Raw genomic sequence first — 27346 nt, 5'->3', positions numbered from 1 at the left:
AAAAGAGTTATCTAGATTTCCTTCAGTAATCCCAAAGCTCTGTGTGGGCCTCAAAAATAAAAACGCAGTGCTGGAATGGGTTTATGGGAGTTTTCTCTGTTACTGTTGTCATCTAGGACTTCTCTTTCCGGTCATTATTAGTAGTAGTAACATTTCACAGAGACCACATTGCATTCATTCTTTTATTCATTGACTCAGTCAACAAATATTGGAAGGGCATTTATTGGGTGCCAGGCTCTGTGTTAAGCATTGGTCTTATAGTTTGTATTCTTCAAATTGCTTTCTTTTAAAATAAAAATCTGTTCAACAGACTAATAATCCCAGATATACACAAGTGTTCACAGTTGGATAAGCTGGAGACAATAATACACTCATTTTGTATATGAAGGGTTGACTTTCTGCTCTTTGGATACAGAGTTCTCACCACCTTTTGCCAAGAAATGTTGGAAATGTTAATCCTCAAATGCCGACAACCTGGCCAAAGAAAAAGTGCAGATGTGCTAAATGGCGGGCGTCCTTCTTATTCCCTACCTCCCTCCCTTTATCTAAAATTTTCATGGTACCATTTTTTACTTTCAAGTGACCCCTCGATATCTACACTAAACTGATTGGACTTAGTAAAAACTTTTTAGGGAAGCAAAAAATAGAAAGCATTCACAGGGAAACTAACCCCCAACCTCATCTTCACACCCCCATTGTCCTCTTTGAATTCCCTAAAGACAGACTTTTCTCTGACTATGGAACCTACAATTGTTTTCAATTAGCCAAACAAAAAGTAAGTAAAAAAGTCTGCTTTAGCCAAACTACTCCCAAAAGAGAGACAGTTTGAGAGAGAAGCTAAATTCACTGGACTACATCATTAGGGAGTCATGACGCTGGAGAGACTAAAGAAATGCCCATGCTAGTTGTCTATATGAAGACAGTAGATTTTAAAAATTAAAGTCAAAGTTCAAGAAAGAGCTAATGAAGGAGAAAGAATAGAATCCTACAGTATAGCTAAGCAAGAGGAATGTGAAAATTCAGGCTCACAAATAAAAGCCGCAAAAGAGACGTTGTGAAAGAATACGATGTATTATTCAAAGTTAAGCAGGGTAAGAAACTCCTGGAAGGTGAGATACTAGAAAATATTAAGAAAAACACACCATGCCATACAATCTGAGTAGAAAATGCCCTCTCCTTAAATTGACCAAAATACATAATAATCTCCTTCTGCCAAAGACATTTTTATGCATAATATCCTCTGATTTTATTTAAATGAAATGAAATAAGTAATACCCGAACTGATGCATCTTGAAACTTCTAAATTATCTGAGGCTGAGAGAAAAGCTGGAGATGTAGCGATGTATATTATGTTGTGGGAAAATTAGCCCCTCAAAATAGCAAAAGGGAAATTGGCAGCTTAGCCAAATAAACCAGAAGGAATGAATAATCTTACTCAGTAGCTTAGGGAAGAGAACTTGCTGGAAAATATAGCTAAACATTGAGGGAATTTGTTTCAAGTGTCTGTATATTTTTGAAGCTGACTGAATTTTTTTCCCCTCTAAAAAGAAGTGCTGGCCCACTCACATTGCTAACACAGAAAAAGATCACCAAATTAATAATAATTCGAAACACCATTAAGAAAAAATTTTCATAACAAAAATTTCACCTGGGGAAACGTACAGTTCCTTCATATATTGCTATCCCTGAAAACTGAGCATCTATCTCAGTTATAGGAAGAATGAAACCAATCAGCAGGTGTTTCTTGAGCAACTGCTAGATTCTTAGCAAATTTGTGCCAGGTGTGCTGGAGAAGGAACAGAGTACATGGAGAAGTAATAAAAATTCCAACAATGTGGTAAAAGTTTATTAATTGTATAGCAATTCTAGAGTGATCCTCAAGCTAGCCCATAAAAATCACAAACCAAACTAATGATATTTATAGTAATGAGTTGGCTTATTTCCTTGCTACTCTCCTTTGTCTGCTGACCATCAGTAAAATACACCTCACTGCCAGACTGAGTTCTCCTACCAGCTCCTCCCAAAGTTCAGCACATTTTTTACATCTCTTGGTCCCTACAGAATACCTATTCCTCTGATTATTTACATCAATATACTGTCACCTGACACAGTATAAATTCATTTAGGGCAAAAACTATCTTTTGAAATTCTTTAAAATTTTTCTCACCACCTTGACAACAGAATTCTTTTGAACATATGTTGTAAATAAATATTGTTGATTGAATAAATTAATGCATGTCAGATCGGTTATTTCAAGACAAAACTAAGAGAAATTCTTTTTAACATTTTTAGATGTTTAAAATGTCAAAAAATTGGGAAAACTATGGATTGGTCTATAGTCAAAATGACCTCAATCAATTGGTGATTTCTAGCCTTGAGAAAATCCACATATATTTTATGCAAAACTAGAAATTTGGAGAGTGTGGCTAATTTTTTGAGATTTTGGCTTCTATGTAAGCTGAACCACCAGCTAAGGGATAGGGCTTGTTTATGAATGGGGTAGAGTTTTATAGTACGGCTTACACTTTCAACAATGTGAACATTAAGACAACCTCCAGAAAAATGATGAATGGGCTGGGGAGTGAGTGTGTGAGGGTAGGCACAGCAGAGGCTCAGCAGTGTGGGATGAGGTTACAATGGAGGGGTGGCAATTTCTAGGGGCTGTAAACCTAGACTTTGGAGCCAGACCATCTGGGTTTAAATCTTGGTTCAGTTACTTAGGAGGTGTGTGATTGGACAAATCACTTAGGCCACTCTGTGCCTCAATTAGTCATCTATAAAACAGGATGAAAATGGGATAGGATTGCTATGCCAATTATATAAGTGAATATATGTAAAATATTTAAAATACTCTCTGGTGCATACTAAACACAGGATCAGTTGATGCTCTTATTGCTGTTGGAACAGTATGGATTTTTGCTGTGTAAGTGAGCATAAAATAATCTGAATATTTAATTTGACCTGTCTCAGTGAACCCCAAAAGAACCATCCTCACTAGAATCCATTCTTATGAAAGTAAGCGTATGTTAAAGAGTATAAAGCAAGATGGCATTAGTTATAGATAGTGGATGAGCTTGTAGTAACAGGTTTTTAAATTAGAAGGGAATTTGGATATAATCTTGCTTAACTTTGTCATCTAACAGAGAAATTCAAACTCAAATATTGGGTTGTGTGATCAAAGCTACACTGGAAAACTGAGAGTAGAGACAAAATCCCTCGATGCCTGCCTGTTTTCTCTAGGTGAGAGACAGCACAGTGCATCTGAAAGTGTCCAAAACGCTTCACCAAGGCTCAGTGTTCTCAACCATAAAACTATGTGTATAACAACACAACAACTCATCTCAGGGTGTATTGTGGAGATTAGAGATAACACATGTAAAGCAACTAGCACCATATATATATATATATGGCACGTAGAAGACAATAAATAAATAACGATGGTGATGACAATGATGGTGACAAGCTACCTCCCCCAATCTATGTACTATGTAAATACACTTCACAGCTTCTTCCTTTGTCATATTTGTAAACACAGAATACATGAAAATAAATGGACACGTTTACTATTAATCTATATCTATATCACACACCCACACACCCACACACTCTTAAACTGTGTTATACTAGGTTTACAAGATGCCTTACTACTTCCTTGAACACTAGCAATATATCAAGCCTTCCTGATGCAGCACTGAAATTATGGCATTCCCCCTTCTGGAGGAGAAAATAGCCATTCAATTATGATGCTAATGTTGGCATTTTTCTTCCCGTGTGATGTTATTACCAACAATTACCAAGATATGCACAATATTGCTTCAATAAGCTACTAAAATTGATCGTTTCTCCTCCCTTTGTCATTTTGAATGACATCCCTTACCTTGTCACTTTTTGCATTTCAAAGGTTAATTTGAAGTCTCAGATTAACTCTCTGATATAATTTATCATGACCCTCTCTACCTCTCCTTCATAGCATTTTTCACATTTATCATTATTTAACTATTTGAAGTTAATTGTTGAATGTCAACTTCCCCACTACCCTCAGAGTATTCCCAGCCTACTGTCACTTGATAGGTATTCCATAAAAGTAGCCATAAATAAAATAGGTTCCCAGTATGTAATTGGATATATAGATCTGTATTTCAGCACATAGGTCTAAGGTAGCAGTGAATATTTGAGAGTAAGATTATACTGCTATAAGCATGCCTGAAGTATTCTAAAACCAAGATTCAGACCATACTTCTATATACTACATATAGTCACTTGCAAGATTAATAACCTGTCTCCTTCACTAGACTAAGTGCCCAGGTTTTGTCTTCTTTGAATCCTCAGTGCCTTGCATGGTGACTAGTACATAGTAGTTGCTCAGTAAACACTTGTTAAATTAACTACCTGAGATTTGCTCTCTTGCCTTAGCAAAATGACGATTTCTGACGAATCAGCATGTGACACATAACAAAACTACCATATGAAAAATATGGTTGGAAATGAAACATAATTCTGATATTCTTGACACTTAAATCACCCAGTTTAATAATTGTGCAATTAAACAATTACTCATTGCCTAAAGAGCATTACTAACTACAGAACATTCTGTACTGAAAAAGGTATGGCTTCCGGGAGGTACAATTTATATGGTTCAAAGAACGTCATTAAACTTCTGTCACCAGCACACCGAAATGTCAAGTGAACTGACAATACTTCATCATGTCCTTATTCAAACTGCCAAGGAAAGAGATTTTAAACTAAGTTAAGAAATGAGAGAAATAAGGATAAATGGAAAAATGAAAGTTTTTTGCATGTTAGCTTAAACTATTTAAAGCACAGCATTTCTAAGAGGAGTTTTGAGAATGATTGAAATGAAAATCTGAAACTGACCTAGTTTGTAGAGCCTGTTAGAATGGAATGAAGCTTGTGTATTACCATTTACTGGGATATCACTGTATTTAACACTGGTGTCAAAGGCACTGATACCTGTGTAAGTGAGGTGACTAAAATGACCCAAGGACAACAAACTATGCTTTTCTCATAATGCATAGCTGCACTTGTAGATTTACAGAGGCTTTTTGTTTTGCTTTCTTTTGTTTTTCAAAGTGTCGTCCTCAGTTCCCCGTTGTTGTCCACTAGCAAAGTCCAACCGCTGACAAGTGTGTCTCAGAATGAGTAGCTGCTGTTCACAATCCTCACAGTGACCCAGCTCTAGCTCACTACTTAACATCCACCTAATGTTCACATTTACAGAAGAATTTTACATAAAATACAAACGTTTTTGGAAATTGTTGATAAATATACTGGTTTTTAGAGGCCCCACATTTCCTATTGTTCGATTCCTATAGTCGGCTCATTATAATAAACAACTGTGACTATTAAACACTGTGCTATGGGCTGTATGGGAAGACAGAATAAAGCCATAACCAGTTTTATTAAGAAGCTCACCATCTAGGTAGGTAAATAGAGCAATCACATATGAAACAATTTATGCAAAATACTTCAGGATATTATAAGTGGTAAATTATGTGATACAGACTTTAAATGTTGAAGATGCTTAAGGAAACAAAGGATAATAATAATCACAGCTACAGTAATCATCAGGGAAATGCAAATCAAAACCACAATGAGATATCACCTCACACTTGTCAGATGGCTATCATCAAAAAGACCACAAAGGGCTTCCCTGGTGGCGCAGTGGTTGAGAGTCCGCCTGCCAATGCGGGGGACACGGGTTCGTGCCCCAGTCCGGGAGGATCCCACATGCAGCGGAGCGGCTGTGCCCGTGAGCCATGGCCGCTGGGCCTGCACATCTGGAGCCTGTGCTCCGCAACGGGAGAGGCCACAACAGTGAGAGGCCTGCATACCGCAAAAAAAAAAAAAAGACCACAAATAACAAATGCTGAAGAGGGTGTGGAGAAAAGGGAACCCTGTACACTGTTGGTGGGAATATAAATTGGTGCAGCCAGTATGGAGGTTCCTCAAAAAACTAAAAATAGAATTACCATATGATCCAGCAATTCCACTCCTGAGTATACTTCCAAAGAAAACAAAAACACTAATTTGAAAAGATACACGCACCCCAACGTTCATAGCAGCTCTATTTACAGTTGCCACAATAGGGAAGCAACCTATGTGTCCATCAATAGATGAATGGATTAAAAAGATGTGGCATACATATACAATGAAATACTACTTACCCATAGAAAGAATGTTGCCATTTGCATCAACACGGATGGATCTGGAGGGTATTATGCTTAGTGAAGTAAGTCATACAGAGAAAGACAAAACTTTGTTATCACTTATATGTGGAATCTAAAATATAAAAAAAATGAATGAGGGACTTCCCTGGTGGTCCAGTGGTAAAGAATCCACCTTCCAATGCAGGGGACGCAGATTTGATCATTGGTCAGGGAACTAAGATCCCACATGCTACGGGGCAACTAAGCCCGTGTGCGCCAAAACTATTGAGCTCACACGCCTCAATAAGAGAGCCGGCATGCCACAAACTACAGAACCCACGCGCCCTGGAGCGTGTGCGCCACAGCTAGAGAGAAACCCGAGCAGACCGTGCGCCTTAATGAAAAGATCCTGCATGCCTCAACAAAGATCCCATATGCCACAACTAAGACCCAATGCAGCCAAAAAAAATAAGGAAAATAAATATTAAAAATAAAAACAAATGAATGAATAGAACAAAATAGAAACAGACTCACAGGTATAGAGAACAAACTAGTGGCTACCAGTAGGGAGAGGGAAGCAGGGAGGGGCAAGATGAGGGTAGGGGATTAAGAGATACAAACTACTATGTATAAAGTAAGTAAGCTACAAGGATATATTGTACAAAACAGGGAATATAGCCATTATATTATAATAACTTTAAATGGAGTATAATCTATAAAAATATTCAATCACTATGTTTGTACAAATGAAACTAATATAATATAGTAAATCAACTGTACTTTGATAAAATAATAATCACAGCTATTATTTACTGGGTACTAAGCACTGTACCATGTACTTTACATGCAGGATGTAATTTAATCTTCATTATCAGTCTTTCTGGCAGATTCTATTATTATTTTGTAGATGTGGATACTTAACACCATATCCTTGGCATCCTTAAGTTCTATCAAAATGATCCTCATCTGGGAAATAGGGCTAGAGTTTGACTTTGAAGAATGGATAGTAAAGAAGGATCTTCTCATGAGTACAGTTGAATTATTGAATCCAAGGTGTATCTTGAATTATTTATATATTCTTTTTTGTATCATCTTTTTCTTAAAGACTCTAAGCAGAGCAAACAGCTCTTTAATTTTACAAATACCCTTGTAAGAATCTATGAACGCTATAATATTGAGAAGTCTATGAAGAATAGTTCAGTAAAATGGAAATAGACAAAGAAATTAGGTAGATGGGAAAGGAAAGGTGCACAGTGGAGAAATACGCACTTGTAGTTCGAAAAAAGTAAGTCATCGTTATCATGGGATAGAAGAAAATGTCCCACTCTGGAAATTTCCACGTATCTAAACGCGAACTAATTAGCTTCTTCATTAAACGTGCTTCACTGCTCTTCTCTATTCTATTTGGTCTACCATTTCTAGTTGTGTTACCTTGATTACATCACTTAACAACTTCAAGACTTAGAGGGGTGGGATAGGGAGGGTGGGAGGGAGAAGCAAGAGGGAGGAGATATGGAGATATATGTATATGTATAGCTGATTCACTTTGTTATAAAGCAGAAACTAACACACCATTGTAAAGCAATTATACTCCAATAAAGATATTAAAGAAAAGACTCAGTTTCTTCATCTATAAAATAGTTATTGTGAGCTTGAAATTAAGTAGCACATGTAAAGCATATCACATAGTACCTGACACAATTTAAAAGTCCAAGTAATTTTAGTCATTATATCATTGGATTTTTTCACAACGTACAACATACATACATTAATGTATACTTTCTGACTGAACAAGGGCTACAGAATATATTTTCAGGTAAGTTTTAAGTATGATTTTATTAAGAAATCTCCATGTTTTATTTTATAGTTATTTATTTTCCAAATCATCCTATTAATCCAAATCACCTGAGTCAGTGAGCGAGTAGGTACTCTAAGAAGTAGTAAGGGTTTGGAAGGATAGAACCACGGGAATAGAGCTCAACTTCAATATTGGAAGGACAGAGTCAAAGGCAGAATTATGGTGATGTTGAGCAGAAGCAAAACAGCTGCTTTGCCTCCTGAGATGCCTAAAGACATACCCAAGCTGCCCATAGCTGCTCTTAGAGTCTTCCAGTTGGCCTATTTCTCCTTGCTTCATGAATATTCCATAAACCATAAGCTTTCCAATTCCCAAGAAATAAAAATGGTCACCATGAACCTCTGCCAGGCCATTAACAGTCCACAGGTCACATATGGTGACAATGAATCAAACCACTAGCGAGCTAACCCAAAGGACTATTGAATTATCAAGTATTGTGCAGACTGAAGGCAATGTCAAATGAGGAGTTTAAACACAGTTTAAACAAAGCAGCATCATTCAAATCAGCAAATAGCCATACAAGTTGGAACACATTAGAATAAGCAAATTTCAGCTGTTTGATTAGAATCTCTACTGAAACTCCAAACTTCATAAGATTACTAGAATATTTCCTTCCAGTAACATGTTTTAAAATTTTGCTCTTAACACACTTTTTCCCCATCTTGATTTCCTTCTCCCTATTTATCTCTCTATATTTTTTTCTCTCTTTCTCTCTCCCTTCCTCAATTTTAATGTGTTCTCAACCTTCAAAGTTGAACTATTCAATGACAACTGACGCTCCAAAGCCACCTGTGCTCTGGCAGCAATATGTACTCTGGAGGATGTGTGGGCCAACCCATTAATCACTGTCCTTAGAACATAGATATTCTTCAGGAAGCTGCTGTGGCAATCTAAGTTATGATACATATATGGTTACATACCATACAGGACATGAAACATATGATGAATATTTTGATGAGATTTATTATAAACTTCTCAACCCTTACATACTATGACTCTATGCCCTTCACAAACAAATTTCATCTTCTTAATCTTGATTATGCCATTTGCACCCAGCATGTGGCCCATGCTGCCAAGAGTGGACTTAGCCAACTGGATGTACTCAACCTACCACTCACCAGTGATGCTGTAGTAGTCAAGAGATATGTTTCAAGGAACTATTAGTTCTCGTCCCACCTTTGGAAATTCTGCAGAATGGTCTTTCGTTGATTAAGGGGTACTTTCAAGTATTTATACTATTATAACACTAGCGCAAGGAGCCTCATCACCTTGCAAAAATGAAAAGGGAACTACATCAACTCATTATAAACAGAAAAAAAATTTATATATAAAATATTTCCAAATGCAGACTCTTTAGACTTGAGCAATCCTGGGGTTGGGGGGAGTTAACAGCTACATGGAAGAGTCAGTATATGTTATAATTTCAACACTATTAGAAAATCATAAGTTACAATATGTCATTTTAAAGCTTAAAGATAACCACTGGTTATATAATAATATGATATATAGCTTCCAAAGGACATGAGAAAAGAAAAAATAGGAAAATTTAGCAATAAAAATATACTACAAAAGTTAATATTAAGAAAGAATTTTAAAAAATAATAAAATCAGATCAAATAGAATTCAAGGGGCATTATATGGAACCTCCCCAAAAAGGTTATTTTATGATTAAATTAATAGAGTGATATCGCTGTTATAAATCTTTACATGTTGAATATCGAAGCATCAAAACACATAAACCAAAAATAGTTAAAATGCAAAACGCACTAACACAATCTCATAATATTTGTGGGAGAATTTTTCATAACTTTCTTGGTATTTGAAAGATCAAGAAGTGACTTATTAAGAGGGTGAAATAAAAATGTTTTAGGTAAAATTAATTTAATAACTAACAGTCAACTCCTTTAAATTTCCATCAAACATTTATAAGCTTTTAGCATAACTCAGGGCACAATGAAAATATCAACAACATTCAAATCTGTACAAGTAACGTTTCTGAACATAAAGTGATACAACGAAAAATACAATGGAGACAAATAAACAAAATCCCATTTGGAAACTTTAACATTATCTTCCAAATAATTCTAAGCTTGTAGAGAAAAATAGCAGCATAACTGCAGAACACTTAGCAAATAATTACAATAATATAACGTATCAAAAGTTATGAATTGGCTAAATCTATATGCAAAGCAAATCTCATTGCAATAAAGGAAACTTTATTATTAAATAAGAAACAGTGAAAATAAATGAATAAGAACTAAACTCAAGAAGCTAAAAACGAGTAACAACATTAACTTGCAGAAAGATGAAATTAAAATAAATCTTGTCAGTAATTAGAAAAACAAGTAAAGTAAACAAGTAAATACAAGATAATTTTTTTAAAGGGAGAGTAAATAGAATTCTTCTACCAAGGCCTCAACACGACAAAGCAAAGCAAATGAAACAACAGTAAAAGGCAGAAAGGGCATAAAATTACCTATGGGGAATTGGAAAGGGGATAAAACTGTAGATCATCAGGGGGGTTTTTTTGACTGAAAATAGTATACAAAATTCATTCTAATAATTTTGAAAATCTTGTTGAAACTGATTCCTTTAGAGGAAAATGTAAGCTATCCAAACTTACTTAATGCAAGGACAATAATCTTCCCATCTGCTCATATGCCATTCTTAGAGAACCAGTGTCCAGAGCCCTGTGGGAGGAGAGCTATAAACTGCAGGAGCCTTAACAGTTAATCCTTGCCAGGTTAAATCCCTAACCTAATTGTTCTACTGTCATCTTCTATGGCAGGATTTCCCTGCCTGCCTGGTCTCTGAACTGAATCCCACCCCTGTCACAAGGCCCCAGCACTTCCTTCCCACTTTGGTGCTTCAGCACTGTCATAGCACTATCACCATCTAACACACCTAAGTGTTTTAGTACATATGTTTTTAAACTGTCTGTCTCCCTACACACTGAAAGATAAGTTATATAGAGTAAGATATTTGTCAGGGGGCTTTGTATACCCTTGCTTTTCAGACCAGGAACAGTGTCTGGCTCATAGTTGGTACTAAATGTATGTTTGTTAAATGAGTGAAGAAAAAGAATGAATGCGTGTATGAATAATTAAGGGAATGAGTTATCACCTATAGAGAATAAAGTTGATGATTTATATATATTTTGATTTGGGCACATGTAGACAAAAGGAGTTTTAGACTCTACCGTTTGTGGTAACCGCAATAAGGTTGTGCATGTGACCACTGACATTTTGTTGATTCAAGGAGGAAGCCAAGTAGAGTGAGAAAAAGAGAGAGAGAGAGAGCAGAGTATCAGAGGAAGAGGAGGAGAGGGAGGAGGGGATGGCTGTTAGCTTTCTCATTTTCATGAGGATCTTGCTAGTTTTGTACAACTGGCTTCCATGAGGAAAAAGTCACTATAATTTTTTAAATCACAGAATCACTTATGTGCCCAATGTAAATTACAGTAGCTCTTATTAGGCTTTCATATGCTTTTAGATATGTCTCTTTAGGACAAGAATTCTCAGTCTTGGATGTGCATAACCTACAACTATGGGTCTTTTTTTTTTTTTTTTTTTTTTTTTTGCGGTACGCAGGCCTCTCACTGTTGCGGCCTCTCCCGTTGCGGAGCACAGGCTCCGGACGCACGGGCTCAGCGGCCATGGCTCACGGGCCCAGCCACTCCGCGGCATGTGGGATCTTCCCGGGCCGGGGCACGAACCCGTGTCCCCCGCCTCGGCAGGCGGACTCTCCCACTGTGCCATCAGGGAAGCCCGGGTCTTTTTATTTATTGGTTTTGTTTTCTTCTTCCATACAAGGGCACAGCCCCATGGGATCATTCTCACGTGGAGCTATGTTAAGGACTGCTGCTGTACTTTGTTCAATGAACTCTACCGAGATACCTTTCCAACCCACTTGAGGGTATCCACAGGTTTCTTTTAAGTGCATACATAAGATTTTACGCCTCCCTATAAAAATTTTTTAATCCTGAAAAGAACTTTCAAACAACTAGCTGTGTACCTCAAGCTCATCCAGAGCTGTTTAACATTTTTTTTTGGTACACGGGCCTCTCACTGTTGCGGCCTCACCCGTTGCGGAGCACAGGCTCCGGACGCGCAGGCCCAGTGGCCATGGCTCATGGGCCCAGCCACTCCGCAGAGCTGTTTAACTTTTAAGCCACTAATCACAATTTTAAAGTATAAATGCATGATTATCCTTTAATATTTTTCTGGATTTTTAAATGACTTACAGATTGTCATTGGGATCTTCAACTTCTCAGCTTTTCCCCAGCAATGCAAATTTGACCAAGATGCTGAAATCTTAAAGGATATTAAGTCAAATACCTGCAGAGGTGCTTCAGGATGCTTTTCTCTCAGCACTGGAGCGGCTGGAATTTCCTGGGGGGCTTTTGATGTCTTCCTTTTGGCTTTTGCCATTTGAACATTGGTAAAGTAGTTGACAGCAGCAAACTCAATAAGGGCCGAAAACACAAAAGCAAAGCAGACAGCTATGAACCAATCCATGGCAGTCGCATAGGACACTTTGGGCAAAGAATGCCGTGCACTGATGCTCAGTGTGGTCATGGTGAGCACTGTGGTTATTCCTTCAAAGCAAAAGAGCAAAGAGACAAAATACTTTATGGTTACTTCAATGCATAAAAACAAACAAAAAGACCTGGAAATTTGGTGGGGTGAGCGTAACAAAGTTTACAATAACTCAAACCAAACCATCTTTGATGTAAGATTCCAGTCATAGTGGTTCAGTGAAATTAGCACAGGCTTTGGAGTAAGAGACAGAGATGGTTCAAATCCTGGCTCTTCTAATCACTGGCTCAGTGTGAGTTGGATTAAGTTAGGAAAACTCACTGGTTTCATTTGATACCCACTTATTGGGTTTACAATGAAGATTAAAAGTATGTAAGGCACCTAACATATATTGGGTTCATGTTAGTACCTGGGCCAATGTACCTGAGAAACTCAACACACACCTAACGGAAAGTGTGACTCATTGAAGCACTGACTCTCAACCAGGAGTGGGAAGATGGTAGCAATGAAAATTGAAGCATCAGAATTCCTGGGGTAGGCATGGCCCACTGCTGTTGAGAATCTCTATCAGAAAAAGCACAAGTTATATGTATTTATAGTCTTTACCTGAATATTACTTATTGAATTAAAATAATAAATTTACTAGTTGTAAAATAGCTTAATTTATATAAAACAACATAGGTATACTCCTGAGAAATAGACTTCTAGAATAATTTGGCTTTAAAAATATTGGGCATCTACTGCCCATCGGTTTGCGGTTGGCAGGAAAATATTGGCAACAAGAATAGAGGTACTTCTCACGCATCAATAGGCTTCTGAAGCATATCATCTCCAGAAAAGGCTTCTCCTCAGCCTGGGAAAAAAGTCAGTCCCCATTCTCAATGGAAGAATTCCACTTGCCACTGAAACTGTAGAGAAATGCATTACGTAGGGATGCTAATATGTGCACAATTGTCCCTTTCTGAATCTCTGTCTCTCTGTGTATCTAATCCATGTTATGTAGTTAAGCTTGGAAATGTACATGGAGATTTACCATATCCATTTAAACTCATTCTATGTAATGCCTAGGAAATCTCTTGAATTGACACACCCAGGTGTTTGGGGATGGTGATGATGACAACAATAACAATGATGAAGGCATAAACTATATCCAGTCCATGCCAATCCACAGCTGAAAGCCAAATAACACATGTTAAACTGAAAAAATAGTGAGTCCCATGCAATAATAAAAGAATAATAATATTTTGATGTAGGGAGAAATAATACTGTCCTCTCAACTCAGCACTTAATTATGTTCTGTCTTGTATTGTTCCCTAATTGTTCCATCTGAGTGAGCTTTGTTTCCACTACTTGATTGAGCATAGACTTCTTAAGGGCAGAATGTCTAACACTCCTTCAGGATTTACCTTATTTCACGTAGCGCCAAGCACATGATAAATGCACTGTAAATAAAAATACATTTTTCAGCTCTTCATCAATCTATTTTCTTTCTAGTCCCTTCTGAATTGTCAATGTTTAGAACATGAAAAACTAGAGCAACTGTGTAGCTTCTGAGCTATGGATCTTTCAAAAACATTCCATAAACTATACAGAGGAAGAAAGTTGCGAATTTGGTTGTATTCCCTTTAAAAAAATGTTTCATGCTATTTTTAGCATTTCATTAGTCAAAAACAGATTTTAAAATGTGGTTTTTCAGTCAAATATATAAATACCTAAATGCCTATGAAAATGCAATCTTGTGAATTTAGTAGACTTTGTTTCGAAAAGAGACCTCAGGACTTTTAGGGTCTCTACCTTAAATCTCAGGAAAATGGCACCATTCCCATGCTCATTGTGAGATATGTGAATAAACCCTAAATTAATTCTGAAAAATTTTAGCTACAAAGCTTAAAGATATAGCAAGGTTTTTCTTCTTATTCATAACAACTTAAGTTTAATGGCCTATTAAGAATTCAAAAATGTTCTACAACTTTATTAAGCATGTTTCCTCTAACAGCATAGAAATTGTGCTGAGAGCACTTGAAAATAAAAAATGAACAGTGCAGTGTAAATAAGAATACTGCTCAGAAATCAGAAAATTTCACAGTGACCATACTGTGATAATCCAAAAGAAAACTGAAACTCAAATATAAGCAACTTAAGAGTCTCCATGTTGCTGTGAACATTTTTTTGGTAATAGAACGATTTCTCCTGAGGGAGGACCAGAAGTAGTGGTCTTCGTCTTCTCCTGCAGTATGAGAAGAAATTCCATTATTAATGCCAAGTAAGCAGAGTATTAGTTCAATTATTGAGCCACGAATCCAAAAATTACTTTCTGAATGTTAAGGAGGGTGGATCACCAGGTTTAGGAATATGTTAAATAACGTATGGACATCTACGCAAAAACATTGGATATGTGGCCGCTTTCCATCTCTCTTTCATTGTCTAGGGTAAACTTGATTCTAAAGTTTGTAGAAAGACCCTTCAGATATTATGACTCCTATTCTATGACTGTTGGCAAAATTAGGAAAGTAACTGGCATAAACAATTGGCTGAGTGTTTGAAGTTGCCATCCCTTTAGACATTAAAAAGTTTCTCTGCCTGGAGTTCAAATTTAAGAAAGCACTAGCACAACAGGAATGGGCTTATTACACCTGTTTTTAGGTGGAACATTTGGTTAAATAAACACCAACACAATAGCAAACAGATGCCAACTTTTCAGATAAGAAGCCATGCTTCCTCTGCATCGAGAAGATAGTACATCCGTTACCACATCTACCGTGAAAGCACCTTAATAACCATGGAATTTTTTTGACACGTTCAAGTATTGACGCCAGTTCCTGTTTTTAGAGTGCTGAACATGCACCATATTGGTTGGCCCAGAAGCTGGAAGAGGACATGTACGAGTAGGCTAAGACTGTACACAAGAGTGAATTTTTGGCTAGCCACTCCTAGAAAATGAACTAGTAATGATGTACATATGCCAGCTGGCATTTACTCAGATTTCATGTTTTACTATACTGGAATAATTAGAAAACTTAGAGGCACACAACTTTAGAGAGAGAAGCCCTTGCCAGAGAATTCAGCACACTCTACTTCTCATATTTACACTGATTTTTTTTTGGTTTTGTTTTTGAATGATCTTGAAAGACACCCCTGATCCAGAAAATTCTCTCCTTGAGTGAAGAGGAAAATGAGAATTTGGAAAGATAAATACTAGACCAGAATTAATTTTTTTACCTGAATCTCAAATGAAAGAGTGCTTACGTGCCCGCAAATACTTAAAACTTAACTTCCTTAAAAAATACCATCGAAAGCATCAATAAACAATTTAATAATTACCATTCTGACACATCTTAGGTCTTAGAAGACTTAATTGTTGGGCATAATTTCCCTGGTCAATCAAAACCAGTATCTTGGTACATGAGCACAATCAGAAAGAAACCAATGGAAAAAGCTACCCACAAAGTATCCTCAGCACACAGCCATACAATTTCACTCAGCTGCTCTGGAATTCTCCACAAGCCCCCATGTCCCCAGACCCCCTGTAAAGAAAGAAAGGCAGAGTAGAAATGGGAGAGTTCTCAAAGTTAGGCAGAAATTGTCTTGGGTCTATCGCTTAAATATATGACTTTATACAAGTTTCTTAATCTCTTCGAGTCTATATCCTTAGCCATATGAAATTAATAATGCCTACCTTGCTGAGTTATCGTGAAGATTAAATAAGATGACCCCTATCAGTACATGGCAAATCTTATCATCATTATTATTAGTGTTACCGGTATCCTTACCACATGCTACTTAATTTCCTTACAGTATCTCATCTGGATAGGAAATGTTGGGTGGGCAATATAATATATAATCAATGCTATCTCTCCCCATACCACTGGAAATTTCTATTATTTGCGGACAAATGGGACAAAACAATGGCTATGAGTTTATAATGAACCAAGAGAGCATTCAAAGCTTATCAACCAATCACAATAACTAGAAAATATGGAGAACATTCACATTATAGTATCAAGTAGTGATTCTCAAATGAGGGAGATGGCAGCGTGAGCTGTCATAGTAATCAATGACACTAAAAATAGTATTTACTGTGCGGTAGGCATTGTTCCAAGGGCTTTATCCAAATTTACTCATTGAGGGCTTCCCTGGTGGCACAGTGGTTAAGAATCCGCCTGCCAATGCAGGGGACACGGATTCAATCCCTGGTCCGGGAAGATCCCACATGCCACGGAGCAACTAAGCCCGTGTGCCACAACTACTGAGCCTGTGCTCTAGAGCCTGCGAGCCACAGCTACTGAAGTCTGCATGCATTAGAGCCCACACGCCACAACTACTGAGCCCATGCACCGCAACTACTGAAGCCCGGGCGCCTAGAGCTCGTGCTCCACAACAAGAGAAGCCAACACATTGAGAAGTGTGAGCACCACAACGAAGAGTAGCCCCAGCTCACCACAACTAGAGAAAGCCCGTGCGCAGCAACAAAGACCCAACACAGCCAAAAATAAATAAAAATTTTTAAAAAAGCAAAAATCCCAAAATAAACAAAAAACCAAAAACAAATTAATTAATTGAATCCTCCTAGCAACCCTATGTAGTAGCAACAATGTATCCTGTTGTAACACACGAGGAAACAGGCAGAAATAACTCACTGAAGGTTCACAGCTAATAAGTGGTAGACTTTGGGGTTACAACTTTTGTCTCGCTCCAGAGTCTGCACTTTTGACATGACTACCTCTTAATCAAAGGCATCATTAATGGGTCAATATTATCTGTTCTAGAAATTATTTAGGAACATAGAAAAAAGATGGTATATGTGTAAAAGTAATTTTATTTTTATTTTCAATGATGACAGTTCCTGAAATATTAATATTTTTTGTACGAGGAAAAGTTAAGGGACTTTGATCTGGTTCTCAGCCTCAGCAGATACCTCCTGCCCAGTCAGGCTGCCTCTGGACATGATGTGTAGACCCAAGGTTAATCACTCTCTCACTGCATTCAATGAGAGAATGGACATCAAGCATTTAGCAGATTAATCCCTTGTCGGCAACATGGATGGACCTAGAGATTATCATACTAAGTGAAGTAAGCCAGACAGAGAAAGAAAAATATCATTGGATATCAGTTACATGTGGAATGTAAGCAATGACACAAATGAACTTACTTACAAAACAGAAACAGATTCACAGATATAGAAAAGAAACTTATGGTTACCAAAGAGGAAAGTGGGGGCAGGAATAAATTAGGAGTTTGGGATTAATATATACACGCTACTATATATAAAATAAACAACAAGGTCCTACTTATAGCACAGGGAACAATACTCAATATTTTGTAATAACCTCGGAGGGAAAAGAATATGAAAAAGAATATACATATATGTGTGTGTGTGTGTATATATATATATATATATATATATATATATATATGACTGAGTCACTTTGCTGTACACCTGAAACTAACACTGCAAATAAACTGTATTTCATTTAAAAAAAAAGAATTTAGCAGAGTGTCTGGCATTACATAATAATGCATATTTTCTTTTAAAAACAGTTAATAATCAAGGAAATCAGGTCATAACAAAATAAATCTCCCCTACTCAATAGAGCATATGGTAAAGAGTAACTAATATGTGCTAAGTGCTCCATATACCCTGTAATGAGTACTGCACATAATTCTAAATCTTTACTAGTCTGTGAAGGAGACATGTGTTATCACAGTTTTATGGATGGAGAAAATAAGTGGCAGATGTGGGTTTTAAAACCTGACCTATTGGAGTCCAAAGCTTAGATGTGTTTTTTTCTCTTTCATTTTCACACCTATTTTTAATAGCTAAAATTTACTCAACACTTGCAATGAACCCTCGCAACTCTACGAAGTAGGTAATGCCATAACACCTGTTCACTGCCTTCGTGAGGTCACACCCTACCCTCAGCACTGACCCTCCTCTAAGAGTATCCCTGGTAGGATTCCAAAACCTTCTTGAGTGAACCTAAAGGGGTGGGGGAGGGTGTCCATGGCAAACACCCCACATTCAGGTCCACTGAGAACACTAAGATGCCCTTACATCAGAAGTTCTCTAAATGGATCAGGGGTGGGATGAGAAGTTCCCATTCTCTCCAGTTCCTTCTCACCAGCATCCCTTCAGCTCTTGTGTGATGAGGGATATTATACCATGGCTTCTATTTGGCTTTCTACCAAGTAGAAAAAGCAAAGGGAAATTGGCATCTCTTGTGAGGATTATACCTCCATTCCAGAGCAATTCTGATCATTTTCATCCCATAACTGAATGCTTTTGCCACTCACAATCAATAGAAAAAGAATAGAGAGATATGTTAAATTAAATAAATATCATTATAACTAATTTTAATATTTAAAAGCAAGCCTGATATGCAAAAGGCTTATTTTCAGCTACAAAAATTGAAAACTCAGGTGTTCTGGACCTCATATGGTTAAGAATATGGGCTTCCCTGGTGGCGCAGTGGTTGAGAGTCCGCCTGCTGATGCAGGGGACACGGGTTCATGCCCCGGTCTGGGAAGATCCCACATGCCGCGGAGCGGCTGGGCCCGTGAGCCATGGCCGCTGAGCCTGCGCGTCCAGAGCCTGTGCTCCGCAACGGGAGAGGCCACAACCGTGAGAGGCCCGCGTACCGCAAAAAAAAAAAAAAAAGAATATGATATATAGGAAGCCACTGTAAAAACAAAGAGAATAAAATGTGTAGTATTCTGAAAAAAAAGATGTAGGTAGAATATAACAATAAGCTAATAAACTAAGCATATAATACTTCCAATTCCATGCATTTAAACCATTTGCCTTTTGTTCCTCTTCATTAAAAGGCAAATTATTCTAAGGTTTTCATATTCATTCATCCATGACTTTTGTTTTATTTTAAGCTCCCAATGCATTTCATTTCAACACATAGATATGGTTTTTAATTCAATTACACAGCATTAAGCTAGGAACCCAAGAACATCACCCAAAGTGAAATTATATTCAGATTCACACTTGGTCTTCACCTGCCAGTTCTCAATAAAGGAAATCTGGTGGAGCCCCAAAGGAAGGGATGGACTGCCCATATCCTCTGAAGCTTTATTACTTTGTATTGGCTGATAAAAATGAAACCTTAGGGGCTTCCCTGGTGGCGCAGTGGTTGGGAGTCCGCCTGCCAATGCAGGGGACAAGGGTTCATGCCCCGTTCCGGGAGGATCCCACATGCCGTGGAGCGGCTGGGCCCGTGATCCATGGCCGCTGAGCCTGAGTGTCTGGAGCCTGCACGTCTGGAGCCTGTGCTCCGCAGCAGGAGAGGCCACAGCAGTGAGGGGCCCAAGTACCGCAAAAAAAAAAAAAAAAAAATAGAAACCTTATGTGATTCTTTACTTAGCACAGCCAGATATATTACTGTTTAATATTTTGTTAGAGATGATATCTAAAGGTTATTCCCATGATCAAAATGTAAGGTGGACAAAAATACCCAAGAAATGATTATAATTACCGAATACAGTCCTAGCTGGAACTGATTCCTTATTTATCCAGAATGAAACTTGAGAAAGAATTACTGTCATAATACATGGAATGTACGTCTGAATCATAAAATAACCCATCTTCCGTCTGAGATGAAAGTAAACCGTCATAACGATATATTCACCTGCGAATGAAACATGAGGAAAATACGTTATAGGCTCTGCGGGCAATTATTCAATGGCTTTATAATCATATTTCAGACTAACAAACAGTATTCTAGGCAAAGAAAGTATCGGATTGTGTAACAACACAAGCACTGAGAAATATGTAGCTCCCAACTAGGGCGGGAATGATACTGCACGTCATTACACAGAAAAATATTTCTGTTGCATGTAGTAATTAAGCAATTTAATAAGTTGGGCTATAACTTTATAAAAATTCTTGCAGTGCTTTCTATTTTAAAGCGATTAGCCTTCATTTTCAGCATTTTCTAGAGCAGAATTTAGACCTAACCTTTATGGAAAATCACTAGAAAAAAATGAAATACACATGAAAATATAAAGCTTAATTTTAGAAAGAATTGGAATACAAAGGCATACATTATATATACATATATGCTTAGGGAAAGGTTACCTTACTGTCTTAGTTTTAGGAAAGGGCTTTATTTCTAAATGTGGCATATGTGAAGAAAAATACAAAGAAACACATATAACATACAGCCATACGTAACATCCCTGAGTTCAGGCATGTTTTATTGGCATTTAGACAAAAACCTAAAAAAGCTAATAAGTAAATATACCATAAGATTTCTGGTAGCTCTTGATAATATTTTTAATGTTACATCTGAAAGTAACGTATTGAGAAAGTTACTTAGGAAGCAGTAGCTTTATTCTCAGACTGTGAAGCCCAAGATTCAGAAGCCTCAAATCCTCCCAAAATGTATTTTTAATCTCACTTACAGGCTGGAAAAGAAATGTCTTAAAAAAAATAGTTTTTCCTGGTGATATGTGTATGTAAGGAATAGTTTTAGAACAAGCAATCATTAGCTTTTCCCCATTGAATATGACAAAAGCTAAATCCTATGTTTCTTACCATTCACATCCCCAAAGCAAGTACAGACCAAGAATCATCAATAATAATCATCCATCTACTCATGTGACAGCTTTAATATACACCCTTAATATATTTTATAATTAAGCTTTATATTTTGCTTTTACTTTTGAAAAGAGGGTAGCATAGCACCACAAAAATTGGGCGAGATTTTTAAAAAAAAGATTTGGGGAAATCACCAAAAACAGGGAAATCCAGTGCTCAAAAATCAATGGTCAGGGCTTCCCTGGTGGCGCAGTGGTTGAGAGTCCGCCTGCCGATGCAGGGGACGCGGGTTCGTGCCCCGGTCTGGGAAGATCCCACATGCCGCGGAGCGGCTAGGCCCGTGAGCCATGGCCGCCGAGCCTGCGCGTCCGGAGCCTGTGCTCCGCAATGGGAGAGGCCACAACAGTGAGAGGCCCGCGTACCGCAAAAAAAAAAAAAAAAAAAAATCAATGGTCAGATTTCCGCCTCAGAATTCTGTTGAAAACAGTTTTGATATATTTGATTATTGGCTTTTGTTTCTGAATAAGAAAACCAGCTCACTTCTCACATGTCACCAACTCAGAATTTATTTTAAACTAAAACAAGATTTAAATACAAATAAAGTCTGAACTGTGATTTATGCATCAACTCTATTTCTGGAAACTTTTAGTTGTCCCCTGAAGACACAAGATATTTCAATGAAGAAGCTAGGACAAAACTCCATTGCCAATGCTAGGTAGCATATTGACTCAAAATTGTTAAATATCTCACCCGTGATGGATTTGATAGTTTCACTTGATACAGTTTGCCCAATCAAGTCATACTGAACTAAGCTGGAAGATTCCTTTGGAACTTCTACTGATTTCTCAGGACCTTTTGTCCACGTATAAATCATCTCACTCTTCGGATAGGCATCTGGATGAGAGCACAGAATGTGGTTAGATTCAGAGCTCCTTTTCCATCAGCATTGATGGTCAACGATTAAGAATATTACACATGTTCAGGAAAGATGTAATAAATGAAAAAAAGAATCATTATGATTTATTCAAACACGTTTAAGATTGAGAAGACTGTAGAGATTAAATAAACAGCCTTGCAACTGGGCATATTTCTTATTTTTATGCCAAAGGTTTGGAGGGGAGACTACAACTAAGGCAACTAAAATGCTATGTATGCATCAGTGCACTTGGTATGTTTCCATACTAATAGGATAAACAGTTGAAAAGCAGAAATAATAAACCCCCCAAAAGTACTGTCCAACTGCTGCTCCCTTTCTAACTCACTGCCAGTATTTGACCAATATCGACTTCTTCCATCCTAATGCAGCTCTGTCAATTAGAAATGTACCAGATGCTGCGTATAATAATACAACAACAAAAACAAAAAGAGCAAATCCTACTGTTGGGAGAGCTCTCCAGGGGTCACCTATTCCAGACTCTGCCTCTGGGCAATACCCATGCTTTTTGGGAACCACTCTGTGGTAACAACTGGCTATGCTGTTCATAAAGCTCTCCAGGGAATGTACTTACACAACCAGTTGCACTACCTTTAAACTCTCACAATCAGAACATTTTCCCTTCTATCTTCAACAAATCCCTCCCAGCAGCAATTCAAGCCCATTTTCTATTATTTGGTGTTCAGTACAAATGGAGACCAGCTGCTTGCTTACCAGTCTACCCAGAACAGATAGCTTGGCTCACACACAAATGAGTTCAGAAGAACAAAGATGAATTGTATGCTACCCTCTGCAAACCTTCCTAAAAGCCCTAGAGCACAGTAGGTCCTCAGTGAAAGTGTTTAATTCTACAAAAGGAATTGATACCTAGGGAGACTATCTTTATAAGCGACTTTGCTAAACAAACTATAAGGCTTGTGTTGTCATTTAGCACTACACAACTGTGTGTCAAGGTTTATCTTCTGAAGTATATTTATGCCTAATCATACAGTTAAAGTCCCAGAATGCTATGATCCTGCATGATATTTTAAATCAGGTATCCTACTCTTGGCTATCTTATAACCATTTTTCCCCCTGTTTTTTCTCATGCCTATGAATTGTAAACATAGTTAAATGTTATTTTTCTCCTTCCAAAGTAATTAAGTGTCTTTATTTGATAAGTATGATGGGCCTCTCTTTTCAGTTCTCAACCCCAAATCATCAGCTTCCAAGGAATAATTTCTTTATTTTATACAAACCCTGATGGAGGACCAACTATGTTTAAGTCACTCTGAAGAGTGTTCCATGAGATCTGGGGGCGGGGGGCGGGTGGGTGGGTGGGAAAGGACTTTCCCTAGATTAGAGCTATCTTGGGTGAAATTTAAATTATAGCACAAATAGTTTTAAATTCTGGCCCCAGTAAGATCGACCTTTCTGTCCACGTATTTTTTTCTGTTTTTATCTTCTCTCATTAAATCACTGGTCAGGGAGCAAAGGACCCTCTCTAGATTCAAGTTAGGCCAACGGAATATTGTGATTACTGGGGGTATAAAAAGAATGGTGACTGCCGAGTCTCATTAAGTTAAGCAATGAGCAATGATAACAGCAGGCAACAGTTTCACAATCAGTGAGACTAAGAATGTGAAGCAATAGTAAAAGTCAGCATCTATTTTTGGTAGATTCTGATTGAGTCAAAAATTTGAGGCAGACGTTAGAAGAGACGATCACATTTTGCTGCCATCTCTGAGAAGGCAGCTTGGGGGAAAGGAATTCCATATTCTGTCCTACGCATTCATTTTATCCTCTTGCCTTCACGTCCACAAAATATCCCAAATCCATCTGTCTCACATCTCCTCTGGTACCATCCTAGTCTAAGCCACCACCATCTTTGTATCAATATTAACACATACAGCCTCCAACTCTTCTCTGCTTCTCTCTAGCAACTCTACAATCCTTTCTAGGTAGAAAAGCTGAAATGAAATTGTGAAATGTCAATCAAAGAGTGCCACACCCCTTAGTAAATCCTTCCAAAGGTGTTCTAAAGCACTTAGAATAATATCCACACTCCTTAATGTGGTCTGTAAGGCACTATACTGTCTTGCTCTGTCTACATATCAGACCACACCTCCTACTCTGTTTTGGTCATGCTTCGGCCGCTTCTATACTAACAGTGCTGCTTATGCTATTCTAACCTATGTCATGTCAGGAAGCCCCGAACCTTCTTCTGCTTTTTTCAAGTCTGCCATAAAGGATTCTGCTTGTAACAGAAACTATTAAATTACAAAAACAAAAAGATCATTTATACTTTCTATGTTACACCACCATCACATGGAGTTCAGAGGCCCCTAAATTTCACCACGGATCACCAACCTATTAATTATGAGTCAATCTACCTAGGCTATCTAGGTAGGCTAGGTAAGTAGAAATATGTTTTTGCTTTTTGGGGGAAAAGGGGTTGTTTTTACTTCTTTATTTAAATATATTAGATAATAAGCAGTCTCCTGTAAGTCAAACCTTGGACAGTTGTTGTCAGGGACAGTGATTTAACTGTTGGACTATGGAAAATCATGCACATATAAAAATATCAGCTTGCGTGAGATAATCATAAATTCTAACAACATTTTTATTGTAACTTACAACTCCCAAATTTCAAAGGGCATGCATGACCATCCATGGGGAAATCCACCAATCTCATGGGACACTCTGCACTTATGGTGAGTCTATGATGGAAAAAGGCAATTAAACAAAATCAACACTTTCTTTAAAAGTAATTTAAAGATCCCTCAATGAGGAAGCAGGAAGGAAGGAAAAAAAGAAAGACAGGAAGGAAGGAAGGGAAGAAAGGAAAAAAGAGAGTTAAAACGATAAAAAGCAAAAAAGAAAAATGACTACCTCATTGTGTATAAAATAGTGCCATTTCTCATAATTCTAAAAAGCTTATTTGGAGCTGTCATATTATGTGAGACAGATTTCTTTCCATTCCTGAAGAAAGTATCAGGAGTCCATACTTTTGTTACCATCATATTGTTCAATCTCAGAATTTCAATGGGGCCATCATATTTTAGTCTTTTGTCAATCCATGTCTGTCTGAAGAACACATCCATTGTGTATTCCTAGGGAAATTAGTTTGTGACATATTCAATCACAGATGACTACACATAAATATGCAGAAAAATGTATTATATTCTAGCCTCTTTCCCACTCCAAAAAGACTACCCCAAATAAAAACAAATAGGAGCAACATTTTTTTTAAAAATCAGTGGAGCAAAAAAGAGTGTCAGCAATTAAAGCATGTTATGTCCATCTTTATACCTTAATCTTCTACATTTGTTAGATAATCATACATATTAATCATTCAAGAATAATTACTATAATTTAATAAAACCACCAGCACCAGGTAATTACGGTTGTACTTTGTTGTAAATCAAGTGGCAAAATTAATGTGTAACAAATATCACTGCATAATTCATCATAAAATTGTAGGGATCTCTTCAAGGCAAAGTAAAATATGTAAGAGAAATTTTATGACCACAGAATTTATTAACATTTGCCTAGAGTCAAGGAGAAAAGTAAAGTAGTTTCTTTGACCTAGAAACTGAAAATCTTTAATATTAGAGAACAGAATTGAATGGACAAATTTATCTTGACCAGTGCTTGATAGTCTAAGCTCTTTATGCCTGAGAGATGGAAGTGGGGGGAGGGGTAGTGAGCAATTGGGCCAACAAGGAATTCTAAATGCAGTTAGGATTACAATATAGTTTCATACCAAAACTAATTACACTCTCTAATTTTCTCCTCTTCAATAATTTTCTAAGGGAAAAAAATATTACATACAGGTTGTACTATGAGGACTAGTAATAGAACGTTCTTTTCTGTGTTGAGAGTGATTCCAAACCAAAAAATACTCAAATGTTAGAGCTGAAATGCAAGTTCCACGTCTTACTTTTGTAAACTTTTTAGGCTGTTCTTTGACTTTCTAGCTCTGTGTGATCGATTACAAAATAAATGCTAATTGCCCTCTTTTCTGCATGTTTTTTTCAACCTCAAAAGGTACATTTAATTTCCCAAATACCTACCATTTCAACATCAGAAACAGGTCCAAAACTAGTGACATATATGTCAGTTTTCACTTCTGTAACAGGACCTAGTAAGTATGAAGTAAATAAGTGTGAAAAAATAATTACCAATCTTATAGGCAAGGTGGATTTGATAATTAAAAAGTAAAGACAGGTTATATATCATGTTTTCATGAGCATCTTAAATTTTCAATGAGACAATGCAGCTCTACAAAAAATGAAGACAAAAGAACAACAAAACCAGAAAGCAATGTTTACTTACGGTCAAAAAGAAACCCCAATTACTTACCAGGAACCTTATTTCTTCAAGATACATCACCCCTGGGCACTGCTACAACAGGCAGTGCAGGGAACAAAAGCTTTTAGCCTTTGTGATTTTGTTTTTAGTCCATCATCTGATTGGCCTTTAGTAAAGAAGTGAGCTGTTAAAAAGAGGGAACTTAACCACAAGATTGAGGAGGAGAAAAACTATAATGGCTGTAAGGAATGCATCTTTGGCAAGTTAAGGATATTGGTAAAAACTTAAACACAAACATGAGTCATGTCACCTTTGATAGGTAAACCATCCACTGGTAATTAGGACCAAAGTCAAGCTCTCCTAAAAGTTAGACCTATTTATGCTCTACCACCTACTTGTTGTGTGATTTGGGGCAAGTTACTTAACTCCTCAACAGCAGCAACCATAGGTATCAGGCAAGACTGTTGACGGAGATCAAATGAAACTGCTCCTATGAGACCCTGAACACAGTTACTCTCTCATGAAAGTACTTAACAGGTATTAGTTTCTCTTTTCTTCCAATAATGGCCACTACTGAGATTCTTTCCTACGTCTAAATAAAACTGGTTCAGGAACAAGTATATGGGTGTGTCTGGCAGAAGGGAAACGTGGGAGCATCATGACAATGGGCTGACACAGATTTTAGACAAAGGAAAGTCGCTGCAATCTGGGTTTAGCACGATGCTTAAAATCAGAAATTCTGGAGTTCAATTTTGGCTCTAACACTTTCTAATTGTATGATCTTGGTCAAGTCACGTATCATCAGAGGTAAAGGTTTTAATGACTATTAACTGAAATAATACATGTAAATCACCTGTCCCAGTCTCCAGAACATAATGTGCTCAATAATGATAGCAATTGTTATTATACCTATCAATTTTAATTACTAATAAAAATTTTAAATTGTTGCAATCTTGAACATCATTTCTTTTTTTTTTTTTTTTTTTTTTTTTTTTTTTTTTTTCCGGTCTTTTT

The 27346-nt window shown here is 37.2% G+C and overlaps 1 protein-coding gene across 3 annotated transcripts in view; it reads right to left on the bottom strand.

Moving 5' to 3' along the window:
* GABRA4 (gamma-aminobutyric acid type A receptor subunit alpha4) overlaps positions 1–27346 on the bottom strand; it is a 66937-nt gene that overhangs the window by 24496 nt on the left and 15095 nt on the right. For 2 of the 3 annotated variants that reach the window (XM_027104066.1, XM_027104067.1), the window contains exons 3-8: positions 26095–26162; positions 24911–25131; positions 24656–24738; positions 21856–21999; positions 20042–20194; positions 12363–12622 (exon numbers count right to left, since the gene is read on the bottom strand). In XM_027104066.1, the coding sequence (XP_026959867.1) occupies positions 12363–12622; positions 20042–20194; positions 21856–21999; positions 24656–24738; positions 24911–25131; positions 26095–26162 (929 nt within the window). The remainder of the gene's footprint in view (positions 1–12362; positions 12623–20041; positions 20195–21855; positions 22000–24655; positions 24739–24910; positions 25132–26094; positions 26163–27346) is intronic. The other variant, XM_027104068.1, reaches the window with a different exon arrangement.

The sequence above is a fragment of the Aethalodelphis obliquidens genome, unplaced genomic scaffold (assembly GCF_003676395.1).
Source record: "Aethalodelphis obliquidens isolate GAN/ISIS:26980383/991018 unplaced genomic scaffold, ASM367639v1 scaffold6, whole genome shotgun sequence".
Taxonomy (NCBI): Eukaryota; Metazoa; Chordata; class Mammalia; order Artiodactyla; family Delphinidae; genus Aethalodelphis; species Aethalodelphis obliquidens.
Note: the sequence above shows the minus strand (reverse complement) of the source record. Positions and strands in the feature narration are given on the sequence as shown.